Here is a 16,174-nt window from a genome sequence, read left to right as displayed (position 1 = left end):
CAAATTGTGCGCCGCCCTATGGGGCTCCTGGTCACGGCCGGCTGTGACACAGGCTGTAGTGGCGCCTCGTTCCAATATTGTGTTGTGTGTATGTTGTCAGGATGCGGTGTCGGCCCTGCTGCAGAGGACCTCCAGCGAGTTGGAGGCTGTGGAACAGGAGCTGGCCTTGGAGGAGAAGGAGAGAGCGAGCCAGCTGGACATGGACGGACACCAATGGTACTGACCCACTGTCCCTCACAGCCTACTCTTCACTACCATTACAAACACCATTACTTTCAGTACACACACATATCACAGTTGGAGAGGCAGAGCCACCTGGGGAAAGACAGAGACCAATGGTACTGACAGCTCCCTCACAGATGACACTTTATAACCATTACAAACACCTTTTGACTTGGTGGGAGGCCTGTCGACGTGACCTTGGCCATGGTTGCTCCTGGCCATGGTTGCTCCTGTGGGTCACTCTGGATGGGAGACGGTTAGATGACTGAATGGAATGTAAATGTTGAGTGGCTTCACTGCAGGTAGATTGTATGTTTTAATATTCAATTAAACATTAAAAATACATTAAAAAAAACACCTTGGGGGGACATTTTCCTCTCGCAAAAACACGTGTCCGTCTTACTTTCAAGACGTACAACATGACTACATCAACATTTGACTCAAATATACCAGCCAGGCAGGTTGTATTGCATGTAACAATAGGGCTGACCTCTGACCTCTCCTCTTATGACAGGCTGAGCATGCTGGGAGAGGACAGCCCTCAACTGGTCCTCGGACTGGAGGAGGAAGAAGAGGAGGAGGAGGAGGAGGAGAGGAAGGATTCTGTCAAGGCAGAGAAGAAGTTTGCTGGCTCTGGGCAGGCGTACGGAGGGGAGGAGAGGGAGGAGAAGTGTCGAGAAGAGCCAGCCAGAGAGGAAGAGGAGGAGAAGGAAGAGGAGGAGAGGAGATGTAAAGAGAGACTCCCTCAGGCAAATGAAGGACCAACGCTGGTAAGCCACGTGTGCTCTGACACACACACACACACACGGCTGAATGAAGAAATCTAGCCTCGAGAGGTGTGTTTAATGTGAAACCCAGAGTCTTTAGATCTAGACACACACACACACTTCAAAAAGTCCACTTTTATTTGGTGAACACACATCTCTGTAGCTGTAATATACTCTAACCTTCTCCAGGTGGATGCGGAGACGAACACAGAGATGTGTGGTGTGGCGGTGAGGCCTAAAGACAGACCCAGCCTGGGACCAGGACCACGCAGCGCTCAGAGAGGCTTCGTACGGAACAGTATGATCATGAGGTCTCAAACCTTCTCCCCTGGGGAGCGCAACCAGTACATCTGCAGGGTGAGTGGGTTGTATACATACGGTGAGCACCATAATTCATTGGACAGTGACCATTTTCTTGTTATTTTGGTTCTGTACTCTAGCACTTTGAGTTTGAAAGGATACAATGACAATGAGGGTAAAGTGCAGACTGTCAGCTTTAATTTGAGGGTATTTTCATACATATCGGATGAACCGTTTAGAAATGACAGCACCTTTTGTACATGGTCTCCCCATTTTAAGGTACTACAAGTATTTGTTGAATTGGCTTCACAGATGTGTGTCGTTGGGGCAGGTGTGTTCATTTGTGTCGTTAGTGAATGCATTAGAGCTGTTGATGAATAGTATTGATTCTAGACTTTGCTATTGCCTTTTGAGGTTGTTGTTGGGGTGTGACAACATCAGGAAGACAGCAGTGTCGATGCAAATGAAGCTGGCCGTCATAAGGCTCAGAAATTAAAATCAATCAATCAGGAACATTGTAAAAAACCTAGGCATGCCCAAGTCAACAGTTTGGTTCATCATTAACAAGAAAAAACAACCGGTGAACTCAATTATGTCAAAAGACCTGGTAGACTGAGGAAGACCACTGTAATGGATGACCGGGAATACTCTCTATGGTGAAGAAAACCCCCCTGACAACAGCCCATCAAAAACACTCCTGGATGCAGGTGTAGATGTGTCAAAGTCTACCATACACCAGCAGGACTACAGAGGGTACACTACAAGATGCAAACCACTGAAGAACAGAAAGGCGAGATTACAGTTTGCTAAAAAGCACCTAAAAGAGCCCCAAGAGTTCTGGAAAAAAGTATTGTGGACAGATGAGACAAAGATTAACATGTACCAGAGTGATGGAAAGAGGAAAGTGTGGAAAGAAAAAAGACATGCCCATGATCCAAAGCATACCACCTCATCTGTGAAACATGGTGGAGGGGGTGTTATGGCTTGGGCCTGTATGGCTGCCAGTGGAACAGGCTCACTTGTCTTCATCGATGATGTGACTGCAGACAGATGTAGAACAATGACTTCTGAAGTCTACAGAAATATTTTATCTGCTCAGATAAATTCATTGGACGGCACTTCATCATGCAACAAGACAATGACCCTAGACATACTGCTAGAGCAACGAAGGGGTTTTTGATGGCCAAAAAGTGGAAAATTCTTGACTGGCCGAGTCAATCACCAGATCTGAATCCAATTGAACATGCATTTTACATGCTGAATAGGAGACTGAAGGCAATAAGTCCCCGAAACAAGCAGGAACTGAAGATGGCTGCAGTACAGGCCTGGCAGAGCATCACCAGGGAAGATACCCAGCATGCAAACGATATGCGACCAAATATTAACAAAGATTACTTTATTCAACATTATGTTAAACTGTCCAATGTTTTTGATGCCCGAAAATGGGGGGGACTATGTACAAAAGCTTCTATAATTTCTAAACGGTGAATTCGATATGTATGAAAATACCCTCGAAATAAAGCTGACAGTCTGCACTTCACCCTCGTTGTCATTGTATCCTTTCAAACTCAAAGTGCTAGAGTACAGAACCAAAATAACAAAGAAATTGTCACTGTCCAATGAATGATGGTGCTCACTGTACATGCACACACACACACACACTGAAATATGTAAGTACTGCATGAATTTTGCTCTGACAGGATTCACATCTACAACACACAGAGAGGGAAACAGTTCTTAGAACTCCAGTTGAAACCCCAGTTGGAACCCCAGTTGGAACCCAGTTAAAACCCCAGTTGGAACCCAGTTGGAACCCCAGTTGAAACCCCAGTTGAAACCCCAGTTGGAACCCCAGTTGGAACCCAGTTGAAACCCCAGTTGGAACCCCAGTTGGAACCCAGTTAAAACCCCAGTTGGAACCCAGTTGGAACCCCAGTTGAAACCCCAGTTGGAACCCCAGTTGGAACCCCAGTTGGAACCCAGTTGAAACCCCAGTTGGAACCCAGTTGAAACCCCAGTTGGAACCCAGTTAAAAACCCCAGTAGGAACCCCTGTTGAAACCCCAGTTAAAACCCCAGTTGGAACCCCAGTTGAAACCCCTGTTGAAACCCCTGTTGGAACCCCTGTTGAAACCCCAGTTGGAACCCCAGTTGAAACCCCTGTTGGAACCCCTGTTGAAACCCCTGTTGAAACCCCAGTTAAAACACCAGTTGGAACCCCAGTTGGAACCCCAGTTGGAACCCCTGTTGAAACCCCAGTTAAAACACCAGTTGGAACCCCAGTTGGAACCCCAGTTGAAACCCCTGTTGGAACCCCTGTTGAAACCCCAGTTAAAACACCAGTTGGAACCCCAGTTAAAACCCCAGTTGGAACCCCAGTTGGAACCCCAGTTGAAACCCCAGTTAAAACACCAGTTGGAACCCCAGTTGAAATCCCAGTTGAAAACCAGTTGTGCATTTGTCTGTAAAGTCATGGATATAGAGGCAGCAGTGCCACAGGTTGAGACATGAGGTGTCTGCTGGAACATGCCCAGGGGGTTGACTGCTCAAATCAGACTCTCTGACACTAACTACAGCATCCTTCCTCTGTTATAGAATAAAAATCTATTTCCTGGGCGTTAAAATGGCAACCGGGCCAAATCCGAGGTCGGGTCGCACCTCGAATAGAGGTGTCATTATTTAGATACACGCTCACAAACAGAAACACACACACCCTCACACACCCCAATCCCAGACCAAAGACCAAACTACCGCAGAGCTTTCCCAGACTAACACCAGTGGATGTTCCTGTTCTCTACTCTTCCCTCTCTCTTCCCACTCTCTTCATCTCTCCTTTTTCTTACAGTTGAACCGGAGCGATAGCGACAGCTCCACATTATCCAAAAAGTGCCCGTTTGTCCGGAACACCTCGGAGAGACGCAGCCTAAGGGTTAAGAGGGTGAGTGTAACGTTTGTTCTCTCTTTATCTTGCATTCAGTTTCAGTGATTTGGTCAATAAAGGGGGACATTTTCATCAGGCAAAAGAGCACAGATCTTTGCAATAAATACCATGAAACTCATCATAATCTGAAGAGCAATGTTGAGAATGTTCTTCAACAATGTGCAATATATTCCATACAATACCTCCAATAGAAGTCCAATGTTTTACAAATTACAGCCGTTACTGGATAAATGGTCTAGTCCACCTTCATAACTGGGCTGATGATCTGCTGCTACTCTGCGCTGTACTCCACTCCATATTTATTTTGGGTTTAACTAGACTGATTGTAATTTCTATATGCTGTCTTCTAATATGTACCACATAACAGCATTTACATTTTTTTGGGATATATGAGTTAAGTTTTGTTATGTCCTCTAAATATGCCATTCCATTCAACACTACACTGAATGTCAATGTATCTTTGTCTTCTTTTTTTTATTGGAAAATAATAAACATATTTTAAAATATATATATAAAAAAAACAATGTGCAGTATAAGGAACCAACTATTTAGGCATTGCTCTTTCATTCTCTCTCCCCCCCTCTCCCTCCCTTAGACCCTGTGCCAGCCGGTGGTGGTGCGGAGGCATGGCGTAGCCGGGGAGACAAACACCCGGACCTCCCTGGACTTGGAGCTGGCCCTCCAGGCTTCGCGAACGCGTCAGAGCCGTCTGAACGACGAGCTCCAGGCCCTGAGGGACCTGAGGGCCCACCTGGAGGCCCTGAAGGCCCGGGGAGAGACGGAGCTGCCTGGGTCCGTGCTGCACGACCACAGGTTTCACAGGCTGCTGGAGCAGGCCGAGAGACAGGCAAGTGGCTGGATAGACATATGATAGATACAGTATGCACATGCATACACACTGCTAATGTCCAGCTGTGATAGAAGGACTAGGCCAAGGCCACTCGACATCACAATGTTTTGGAATGGTTTGAATGGCACTCGGGATCTGATGGCTTGTGTAAGGATACCCTGTACCCCCTTATGCCCCTCCAGGCACTCTACCATGCCATGATGCCATCAGCCACTCTCACTAATAGCAGCTAACGGCAGTTAATGCCAGGTCTCTGGCCCCAGGTGTTCTCTCAAGCTTGATTAGGCACTGAAGAGACTTAATGGCTGTATAATTTGGTGCCGTTCGCTTTCACCTGAAGTGACCCTTTTAAAATAAATAAAACGTTGCCCAGGTCACAACTTGAATAGTAAGATTTGGCATAAAGAATGAAACCATTAGTTTGCAGAATCCACATCAGTCGGAAGACACTGTATCCTGCATTTCAGAGCAACTGAAGTAAAATAATTTCTTGCTCTCACTTTTATGGAATTCTCTCTCGAATCTATCAGTCTCTCTCATTCAATGAACACTTTCTCTGTCTCCCTCCCTCCCAGGCGGAGCAGTCTAAGGAACAGCAGCGTCAGGAGCAGCGGGCTGAGAAGCTGATGAGGAGGGCCTCCAAAGACGTGTGTCGGCTAAGAGAGCAGAGTCAGAAGGTCCCCCTACAGGTCCAGTCTTTCAGGTGAGACAGACATCCCTCCGTTCAGCCCCTATTCCTTTATGGACAACTTTTTGACCATAGGGTTTGAACTGTTTTGTATCTTGTCTCGCGTTCTTGGATAACTGACCCTACTGGTCATGTAAGCCCTGTTTATACCTGCCGCTAACATGCGTCCTTCGTCCTGATCTTGTCCTGCTAGTGACCTGATCTTGTCTGTTTACACTTAGAAGATCTGATCACAATCAGATAACAATAAGTATTTTAATCGTTTACACCTGTCAAAAAATGTGGGCACAATCAGAATGTGAACAAGATCATGTTAGAACCAGGTATAAACAGGGTATAGTCTCTGAACTTGTTATGCTCCATCCTGATAGGCCTTGATGGGCAGGTTACTGTAAAAGCACTTTGTGAACAACTGCTGGTGTAAAAAGGGTTTAATAAATACATTTGCTTGATTGATAGGCATTTCTTCTCTCTTTGCAGGGAGAAGATGGCCTACTTCACACGAGCTAAGATCAATATACCATCCCTACCGGCTGATGATGTATGATTACATAGTGACACAATGAAGTATTTTTCCAACTTTTTATAGCAGAGTATTTTAATAGTGTAGTTACTTTGAATGAAACCAATCGAATAGTTTGTACACTATAGTTTATGTATTTGTATAATAAGTTGTAATTGAATACTATCTTGTAAAGAAAAAAAAGAAAAAAACTAAATAATGGCTTTCTTATATCAGGAGAAAACCCAAAATAGAGGTGTTTTGGTACTTGTATTCTGCTCGTGATTTTTCTGTACAGTTTTATAAGGTGTGTTGGAGAGTGGTGTGTGTGTGGGGTGGAGGAGAGAGTGTGTGTGTTTGTCGCCCTCTGGTGTCCTGTGGTGGAACTGCACCACGGGGCAGGGTGCGGGGTAGATTGAGTGAGTCTCACTCCCAGTCCCAAATCAACCCCGATCCTCTACCCCCTATGCACTTATGGAGATCTAACAGGATTGGATAGGTGTAAGTTATATGGTAATAACGACACTTTGCCTTCTGCTAGTCTAGGTGGCATGTTCACTGTGTTTCTTCCATGTATCCAATCCTCTGATCTCCAGAGGTGTATAGTGGGTAGGGGCTAGGAGTTGACTTTGTATTGGGCATCAGTGTTAGCTAAGTGTGCGTATGTGAGAGAGAGAAGGCGACCTACTACAGTATATCATATATAATGTCTTCTGTCCAAAGCTGGTGCTCTGCTATTTTTTTCTCTCTCATTCAGAACAAAACAAACATAAACCTTGTGAATGTAATGTAACTGCTTTTCCACTTCTATCTATCTCTGAGATACTGCACTGATACTGTTCTGTGGCTTTATGCTTTTTCACACCGACCCACCGCAACGCTAATTATTACTGCGTTCACTGGGCTCTAGTCTCAATTTTATAGTTAAATGTTTTGTCAGTTACTAGCCTGGTCCAGGATATGTTTTTGCACAAACTGATCTGGGACCAGGCTATTGTGTAGTTCACTCTGCAACTTAATTTGTAAGATTGGTTTTCCTTTCCCACCTGTTTCCCAACTGTTGAAGTATTTATTCAAAGGATGAACATAAAACCTCTGTGTTAATGCCTTTTGTTACAGATAGGTTCTCTGGACTAGAGCAAAGACAATGCAGGAAATATACTGGACCCAAATCATGTAATTTCCAGCCTTCCAGTGTTTTAAGGGTCCGAAATAGCACCCTATTCTCTATGTAGTTCTCTACTTTTGACCAGAGCCCTATGAGCCTTGTTCAAAAGCACAGAGCCTTATGGGCCCTGGTCAAAAGCACCGAGCCCTATGGGCCCTGGTCAAAGCACAGAGCCTTATGGGCCCTATGAGCCCTGGTCAAAAGTACAGGGGTCAAAAGCACAGAGCCCTATGGGCCCTGGTCAAAGCACAGAGCCTTATGGGCCCTATGTGCCCTGGTCAAAAGCAGTGGGCTATATAGAAAAAGTCAAATCAATACTTTTTTGGTTTTTATCAAAGACATGAAAGCTATAATATTCAGTATACATCAGTTTCTTTGTATAATAATGGCTTGTTATACTCCAGTAATTCATTATATTTATTATTTCTCCAAGGAGTCTCCTGCTCTATTTTTTCTGAATAATAGGACAACAATTGACCTTTGTGGTTTCTTCTCTTTATTTTGTATCTAATGTTTTGTTTGTGTGTCTGTAAACCAGAGAACAAACAGTATTGTTTTTACGTTGCCTTTTTAACAGCTAATAGCTAAGGAACAACAAGGCTTGTATTGAAAACGCTTCTCGGAGTAGGAGTGCTGATCTAGGATCAGTTTTGACTTTTAATTCATAATGAATAAGAAGGGGGACCTGATTCTAGATCAGCACACTTACTCTGAAACGCTTGAATAGGAGCTAACATCTGATTGAACTGTGAGTATAAACAGTATCTGTGGTATCGTACTTAGTTTGTATAGCTACCCCTGGACTCAAGATATATATGGCACTTCCAATCAAATTTGTTCAAATCCGTTTAGTTTACCAACACAATGTTGCCTCCCAATATCGACAACGAAGATGAAAACATGGATTTGAATTGTGGGTAGGCGGAAAAGTTTGGACTTTATTTTTCCTTTGTATTTATTTTTTGTGTTTGTATTATTTATGTTTTGGTTCTGTACAGACATGCCCCCTCCGGACCTTGTTAATTAGCAACTTATAGATGGTTCAAATGTTAACTCACTGTTTCCCCACTGATAATCAACTAGTTTAGAGACACACTGATATCAAATATGTTTTATACAACTGACCTACAGTGCCTTCAGAAAGTATTCACACCCCTTGACTTTTTCCACATTTTGTTGTGTTACAGCCTGAATTTAAAATGGATTCAGTTGAGATTTTGTGTCACTGGCCTACACACGATACCCCGTAATATCAAAGTGGAATTATGTTTTTCGATACATTTTTTCAAATTAATTAAAAATGAAAAGCTGAAATGTCAATAAGTATTCAACCCCTTTTGTTATGGCAAGCCTAAATAAGTTAAGAAGTAAAAATGTGCTTAACAAGTCACATAATAAGCATGGACTCACTCTGTGTGCAATAATAGTGTTTAACATGATTTCTGAACGACTACCTAATCTCTACCCCACACATACAATTATCTGTAAGGTCAGTCGAGTAGGGATTTTCACACACCGATTCAACCACACAGACCTGGGAGGTTTTCCAATGCCTTGCAAAGAAGGACACCTATTGGTAGATGGTTACCAAAAATAACAGACATTGAATATCCCTTTGAGCATGGTGAAGTTATTAATTACACTTTGGATGGTGTTTCCATACACCCAGTCACTACAAAGATACAGGCGTCTTTCCTAACTCAGTTGCCAGAGAGGAAGGAAACCACTCAGGGATTTCACCATGAGGCCATTGGTGACTTTAAAACAGTTACAGAGTTTAGTGGCAGTGATAGGAGAAAACTGAGGATGGATCAACAACAGTATTGTTACTCCACAATACTAACCTAATTGACAGAGTGAAAAGAAGGAAGCCTGTACAGCAGTGAAGGCTGCTGAGGGAAGGATGGCTCATAATAATGGCTGGAATGGAGTGGTATCAACCACATGGAAACCAAATATCTGATGTGTTTGATACCATTGATGCCATTCCAGCCATTATTATGAGTCATTCTCCCCTCAGCAGCCTCCACTGCTGTACAGAATAAATATATTCCAAAACATGCAGCCTGTTTGCAACAAGGCACTAAAGTAATACAGCAACAAAAAAAAGCTACATATTTTGCCTGTATGTATGTACCGTATGTAGTGCCTTTAGAAAGTGTTCATACCCTTTGACTTATTACACATTTTGTGTTACAGCCTGAATTCAAAATTTAAAAAAATTCTCGCCCATCTACACAAAATACCCCATAATGACAAAGTGAAAACATGTTTAGAAATTTTTGCTAATTTAGTAAATGAAATGAAGAAATATCAAATTTATGTAAGTATTCAACCCTCTGAGTCAATACATGGTAAAATCACCTTTAGCAGTGATTACAGCTGTGAGTATTTCTGGCAAAAGTCTCTAAGAGCTTTGATTGTGCACCATTTGCCCATTATTCTTTTTAAAAATTCTTCAAGCTCTGTCAAATGTGTTGTTGATTCTTGCTAGACAAGCATTTTCCGGTCTTGTCTTAGATTTTCAAGAAGATTTAAGTCAAAAAAATCAAAACTGTAACTCGGCCACAAAGGAACATTCATTGTCTTCTTGGTAAGCAACTACGGTGTAGATTTAGCCTTGAATTAACCTTTCAGCAGGACAAAAACCCAAAACACATCTCAGTGTTTGGTGGAAAGCAGACTGCAGACTGAACCAGATTTTCCTCGATTTTGTCAGTGCTTAGCTCCATTATGTTATTTTTTTTATCCTGAAAAACTCCCCAGTCCTTAACAATTACAAGCATACCCATAACATGATGCAGCCACCACTAGGCTCGAACATATGGAGAGTGATACTCAGTAATGTGTTAATTGGATTTGCCCCAAACATAACACTTTGTATTCATGACAAAATTTATAATATATATAAATAAAATATTGATAACTGAAACAAACAACCTTGTCAGAGTATTTTTGATTTCACATTTATCAAGTACAGTATTGGTATTAATTCAAATCATAGGAACATTGGGCTTATATCACATCCAGCTTTGAAGAGCCCATAGATGTAATGAATGTCGTCGGGAGAAGGAGAAGAGGACCAAGGTGCAGCGTGGTAAGTGTTCATTATTTTAATTAAACAACTGAACACTGAACAAAAACGACAAACGAACAGTTCTGTAAGGTGAACACACAAAACAGAAAACAACCACCCACAAACACAGGTGGGAACAGGCTAAAGGCTCAATCAGAGACAACAATAGACAGCTGCCTCTGATTGGGAACCATACCAGGCCAAACATATAGAAATACAAAACAAGGACAACATAGAACACCAGACATAGAATGCCCACCCAAACTCATGCCCTGACCAACCAAAATAGAGACATAAAAAGGATCTCTACGGTCAGGGCGTGATAATAGAGCAAGACTATATGGACAAAAAAAGAAAGTCATCTGGATAAACACCATCTCCATTAGCCTGGCCTAAAAGTACATCACATGACTATAATCCTCTCTTCTATCATTAGCCACCTAGATATGTACGCTAGAGGGCGCCACGGAGGAATGAACATAACAGCACTGTCGTGCTTGCTCGTGATTGGCTCATTCCTGCTCAAAACAGATGACGTTACACCCGGAAGTTGTGGTTTCATCAGTCGAGTAAACTTATCTATTTTTCTTGCCCAGGATAAACGATTAAGGGATTGCTTCTAATCGTTTTGCTTTTCCTCTCTGTAGCTCACATCAGAAGTTGGAATGAAGGCCAGTGTTTATTTCCGCATAATAGCTATTCACTTTCTAGAATCTAGATCTCTTTCTTGCAAAAACGTTTAGGCTACACGATTATAGCTAAAATATCTCTGGTTCTTGCTCATTGTACCAATTTCAGAAATGGCTAGCTAGGCAGGTGGATATTATTGTTCTTGATCAAGAATAGCTGCGGGCCTTTTGCTTTTGTGCCGTAAAGATCAAAGATCCAGAATGCATACAAGGGAGGCTGAGGCAACATCATATTATAAACATATTCTACACATAATAACTAAGTTGTTGAGGATTGCCAATTTGCCATACGTTTTTCATCAGTAGCCTATTTGCTCTGCCTTATAATGCCTGTAATGGAGAATAATTATTCTTCTCTATACAGCTCCAGGTAGTGTTTTGCTCCGAGACGTGCAGGTACTCACCCTGTATAAGGGCAAGTACAGTCGTGGCCAAAAGTTTTGAGAATGACACAAATATTAATTTTCACAAAGTCTACTGCCTCAGTTTATATGATGGCAATTTGCATATACTCCAGAATGTTATGAAGAGTGATCAGATGAATTGCAATTAATTGCAAAGTCCCTCTTTGCCATGCAAATGAACTGAATCCCCCCCCCCAAAAAAAAAATCCGCTGCATTTCAGCCCTGCCACAAAAGGACCAGCTGACATCATGTCAGTGATTCTTTCGTTAACACAGGTGTGAGTGTTGACGAGGACAAAGCTGGAGATCACTCTGTCATGCTGATTGAGTTCGAATAACAGTCTGGAAGCTTCAAAAGGAGGGTGGTGCTTGGAATCATTGTTCTTCCTCTGTCAACAATAGTTACCTGCATGGAAACATGTGCCGTCATCATTGCTTTGCACGAAAAGGGCTTCACAGGCAAGGATATTTCTGCGAGTAAGATTGCACCTAAATCAACCATTTATCGGATCATCAAGAACTTCAAGGAGAGGGGTTCAATTGTTGTGAAGAAGGCTTCAGGGCACCCAAGAAAGTCCAGCAAGGGCCAGGACTGTCTCCTAAAGTTGATTCAGCTGCGGGATCGGTGCACCACTAGTACAGAGCTTGCTCAGGAATGGCAGCAGGCAGGTGTGAGTGCATCTGCACGCACAGTGAGGGGAAGACTTTTGGAGGATGGCCTGGTGTCAAGAAGGGCATAAAGAAGCCACTTTTCTCCAGGAAAAACATCAGGGACAGACTGATATTCTGCAAAAGGTACAGGGATTGGACTGCTGAGGACTGGGGTACAGTCATTTTCTCTGATGAATCCCCTTTCCGACTGTTTGGGGCATCCGGAAAAAAGCTTGTCCGGAGAAGACAAGGTGAGAGCTACCATCAGTCCTGTGTCTTGCCAACAATAAAGCATCCTGAGACCATTCATGTGTGGGGTTGCTTCTCAGCCAAGGGAGTGGGCTCACTCACAATTTGGCCTAAGAACACAGCCATGAATAAAGAATGGTAGCAACACATCCTCCGAGAGCAACTTCTCCCAACCATCCAGGAACAGTTTGGTGACAAACAATGCCTTTTCCAGCATGATGGAGCACCTTGCCATAAGGCAAAAGTGATAACTAAGTGGCTCGGGGAACAAACATCAATATTTTGGGTCCATGGCCAGGAAACTCCCCAGACCTTAATCCCATTGAGAACTTGTGGTCAATCCTCAAGAGGTGGTGGACAAACAAAAACCCACAAATTCTGACAAACTCCAAGCATTGATTATGCAAGAATGGGCTGCCATCAGTCAGGATGTGGCCCAGAAGTTAATTGACAGCATGCCAGGGCGGATTGCAGAGGTCTTGAAAAAGAAGGGTCAACACTGCAAATATTGACTCTTTGCATCAACTTCATGTAATTGTCAATAAAAGCCTTTGACACTTATGAAAGGCTTGTAATTATACCTCAGTATTCCATAGTAACATCTGACAAAAATATCTAGACACTGAAGCAGCAAAGGTTTTGGAAATTAATATTTGTGTCATTCTCAAAACTTATGGCCACAACTGTACACCACTGCCAGACGCAGTAGCGCTGTATCTCAGCTGCAGTGTGTTGGAGGCTCAGCCAGCTGTGGATCCTTCATTCCTGAAATGGTTCAATGCAAAAACAAAGGCTGGGACGGAGTCGACGCACAGGTAAGACTAAACACTTGCAGATAGAGGAAAAAGGTATAGAGCTACATTTTAGCCTGCTCCCAGATCTAGCACAATGACCGTTGGCAAGATGACACAGGTCCTTGTTTCACTTCAGTGGGAGTGCAAAACAGACATGGACAACGCCTACAAATTGGACGGACAGAGGTCAGCTGTGAGGGATTCAACCATCCAGATGACACCTACATAGTGAAGGGCTCTTGTGGACTGGAGTACTCACTGGAGCTGACTGAGGAAGGCAAGAAGAGGCACAAGGGGGGCTCACACGGCTCAACAGGTGGGTCGTTAGTACACAGCGTTGTGAAATGTTTCACAACGTTATGGGACGGAAAACAATAACGATTGTCTTATTGGACAAGTTCCCTCCCTGGTTCAGTACGTTTTCTTCCGTTTGATGCCATTGAACAAAATCATGATTTCTCAGGTGGCTTCAGTGACTTCGCATCCAGCTTCAAGGGTTCCTCCGACAACAACAACCAGCATCACCATTGCAACAACAGACAACAGAGTTCTACCGGGAAAGATTCCAGTGGGTTAGTGATAGTCGCTCTGCTATTGTTTCTGGCCTATAGTATGTACAATCTTTTCCTGAGTGGACCGACGAATCTAGGACAATACTGGCAGTTCCCTGATAATGGCTACAATCCCCATGGGCCACCACCTCCTGGATTCAAGCCAGACTTCACAGGTGGGCTAAAGTCTACACCTACGCCGTCTGCTTACACACCCTTGCTTATATTTTATGGTTCAAGTATGTAGCCTGGTCCTAGATCAGTTTGTGCTGTATTGCCAATTGGCATGACCATAGTAGTTGGCAAGATGGCACAAACTGATCTGGGATCAGGCTGTCACCGATCATAAATGGTATCTTTCTCTATCCTAGGTTTCTCTTCAGGTTCCACTTCCGGGTTCCCTGGTGCTTCTGAATTCCCCGGTTCTGCCGGAGGATATGCTAGTTCTGCTGGCTACGGTGCCAGCCCTGGGTACGGGTTCCACAGTGACTACAGCTGACAGCAGCACTTTGCAGGGGGCCGTGCTGCTGGAGGAACTGGGAATGGATTCTGGACTGGGATGGGGACTGGAGGAGTCCTCGGTTATCTGTTTGGGAGCCAAAGGTCAGTGGTGTAATCCAGTATTTCTGATCTCCAGTCCTCCCAACAGCATACATTTTTGTGGTATCCCTGGACAGACGCAACTCATTGAGGGCTTGATGATTAGTTGACAAGTTGAATCAGGTGTGCTTGTCTGGGGCTACAAAAATGTGTACTGTTGGGGGCACTCGAGGACTGGAGTTGGGAAACACTGGTGTGCGCATACCTTTCGGTTTGGCATGATACAGTGTCTTTCTGACCCATCTTGGGGCAGGTAGTGTGGGCTTAGAGAAAGGGTAGGACATTTTTATTTTATCTAACCTTTATTTAACCAGGTAGGCTAGTTGAGAACAAGTTCTCATTTACAACTGCGACCTGGCCAAGATAAAGCAAAGCAGTGCGACAGAAACAACAACACAGAGTTACATGGAATAAACAAGCGTACAGTCAACACAATGTGTGGATACAGTGGAACATATGTTTGTATAACTCATTAAGTTATTCTTAGTTCCACACTGTCCCACATGAGTTTTTCTTAGGGTGGCTTTTTGATTCCTTTTTGTCAGGCTTTGGAGGGACCAAGAGAAGATACATGTTGAAGATGGCCAGGAAGCCACTGGCAGCTTTCCATGATGCCAGAAGAACACCAAGTGATGTCATCAGGGATCTGGGACAAAGCATAGGTGGAGGTCTGTACTAAATTTGGTAGGGTTGATGTGGAATTGTCAGGATTACAAGATTTTAATGACTCAAGAACTCTGAAATGTTACGTGTCTGCGAGATAGGAATGTATAATTGTTTAAAAAAAATGTAATTACCACTAACAGTTGATACTTCTTACCTGTATCCTTAAACTGCAAATGTCCCAAGGGTTTTAACTTGTTTTATTATGCGTTTGAATTTAACACATTTCCCTGATGTTTTTTTTGATGAAGCAATTTCTAAAATTCCTTCAGAAGGAATTATGTATATACATTTTTTTCTGGTTTATTTATCAGATTGCTGTGAATGTGTTCTTCAATGGCAGTGTGATACTAGTACAGTCACATGTTGTTACTGTTTAAATTGTAGGACAACCTCGTGGTGCTGAATTTCTCAGCTGGTCGTATGTATAAGGCTTTTCTTTCTTGTATAAAAACAAAACAAAAATGTTTACTGTATAAATGATTTTGATCAAATGTATTGATATTTTGAGGATTGTGTTGTCTCTTATTCATGACGATTTTAGAAGTTTAGGACATTAATATCCCTCTGCACAATTCAGAAGACAGCTAAAGGTGTGGTAAGGTAAGTTCAGAAGTGTGGCCTTATTGTTTAGTTTGACTGTTTGCATTGTGATCTGATTCCGTCCAGTGTCTGAGGGAGAGCAATCAATTCCGCGTTAACCAGAGATAACCGACACCAGCATAGCAGATCGGATTACTTATTGTACGCGATATGTCGGAGGTGTAACTGCGTTGGAGCTGTCAAATGGGTGAGCGGCTGCTCGTGTAGCCATTGTCACGAAGCCACACCCGTCCCACTCGCTTAAATATTTCAGAACGAGAAATAAAGTGTAGACTATATGGAAATGACACTTAAATTGAACAAAATAATGCAGATTTCTATCAGCTTAATTGAGGTGTATATGACATCACACATTCCAGTGTTCACACATTCCCCCCAAACACACACAAGGTGGGAAAGTATCTGTAAAAATAGGGGAAAGGAGCCCTGCGAAATTGCCAAATGTCCGTGATATGTA

The 16,174-nt window shown here is 43.1% G+C and overlaps 1 protein-coding gene and 1 pseudogene across 2 annotated transcripts in view; both read left to right on the top strand.

Annotated features, from left to right (window-relative positions):
* LOC129840927 (protein WWC2-like) overlaps positions 1 to 7,915 on the top strand; it is a 45,720-nt gene extending 37,805 nt beyond the window's left edge. For both annotated transcript variants that reach the window (XM_055908972.1, XM_055908971.1), the window contains exons 18-24: positions 101 to 216; positions 737 to 992; positions 1,179 to 1,346; positions 4,134 to 4,226; positions 4,825 to 5,076; positions 5,655 to 5,782; positions 6,248 to 7,915. In XM_055908972.1, coding sequence (XP_055764947.1) covers positions 101 to 216; positions 737 to 992; positions 1,179 to 1,346; positions 4,134 to 4,226; positions 4,825 to 5,076; positions 5,655 to 5,782; positions 6,248 to 6,314 — 1,080 coding nt within the window. In that variant the 3' untranslated portion in view covers positions 6,315 to 7,915. The remainder of the gene's footprint in view (positions 1 to 100; positions 217 to 736; positions 993 to 1,178; positions 1,347 to 4,133; positions 4,227 to 4,824; positions 5,077 to 5,654; positions 5,783 to 6,247) is intronic.
* A 5,244-nt stretch (positions 7,916 to 13,159) lies between these two features.
* On the top strand, positions 13,160 to 15,618 carry LOC129841375 (store-operated calcium entry-associated regulatory factor-like; annotated as a pseudogene).
* Positions 15,619 to 16,174: the final 556 nt, after the last annotated feature.

Source organism: Salvelinus fontinalis, chromosome 42 (assembly GCF_029448725.1).
Source record: "Salvelinus fontinalis isolate EN_2023a chromosome 42, ASM2944872v1, whole genome shotgun sequence".
Lineage (NCBI taxonomy): Eukaryota > Metazoa > Chordata > Actinopteri > Salmoniformes > Salmonidae > Salvelinus > Salvelinus fontinalis.
Note: the sequence above shows the minus strand (reverse complement) of the source record. Positions and strands in the feature narration are given on the sequence as shown.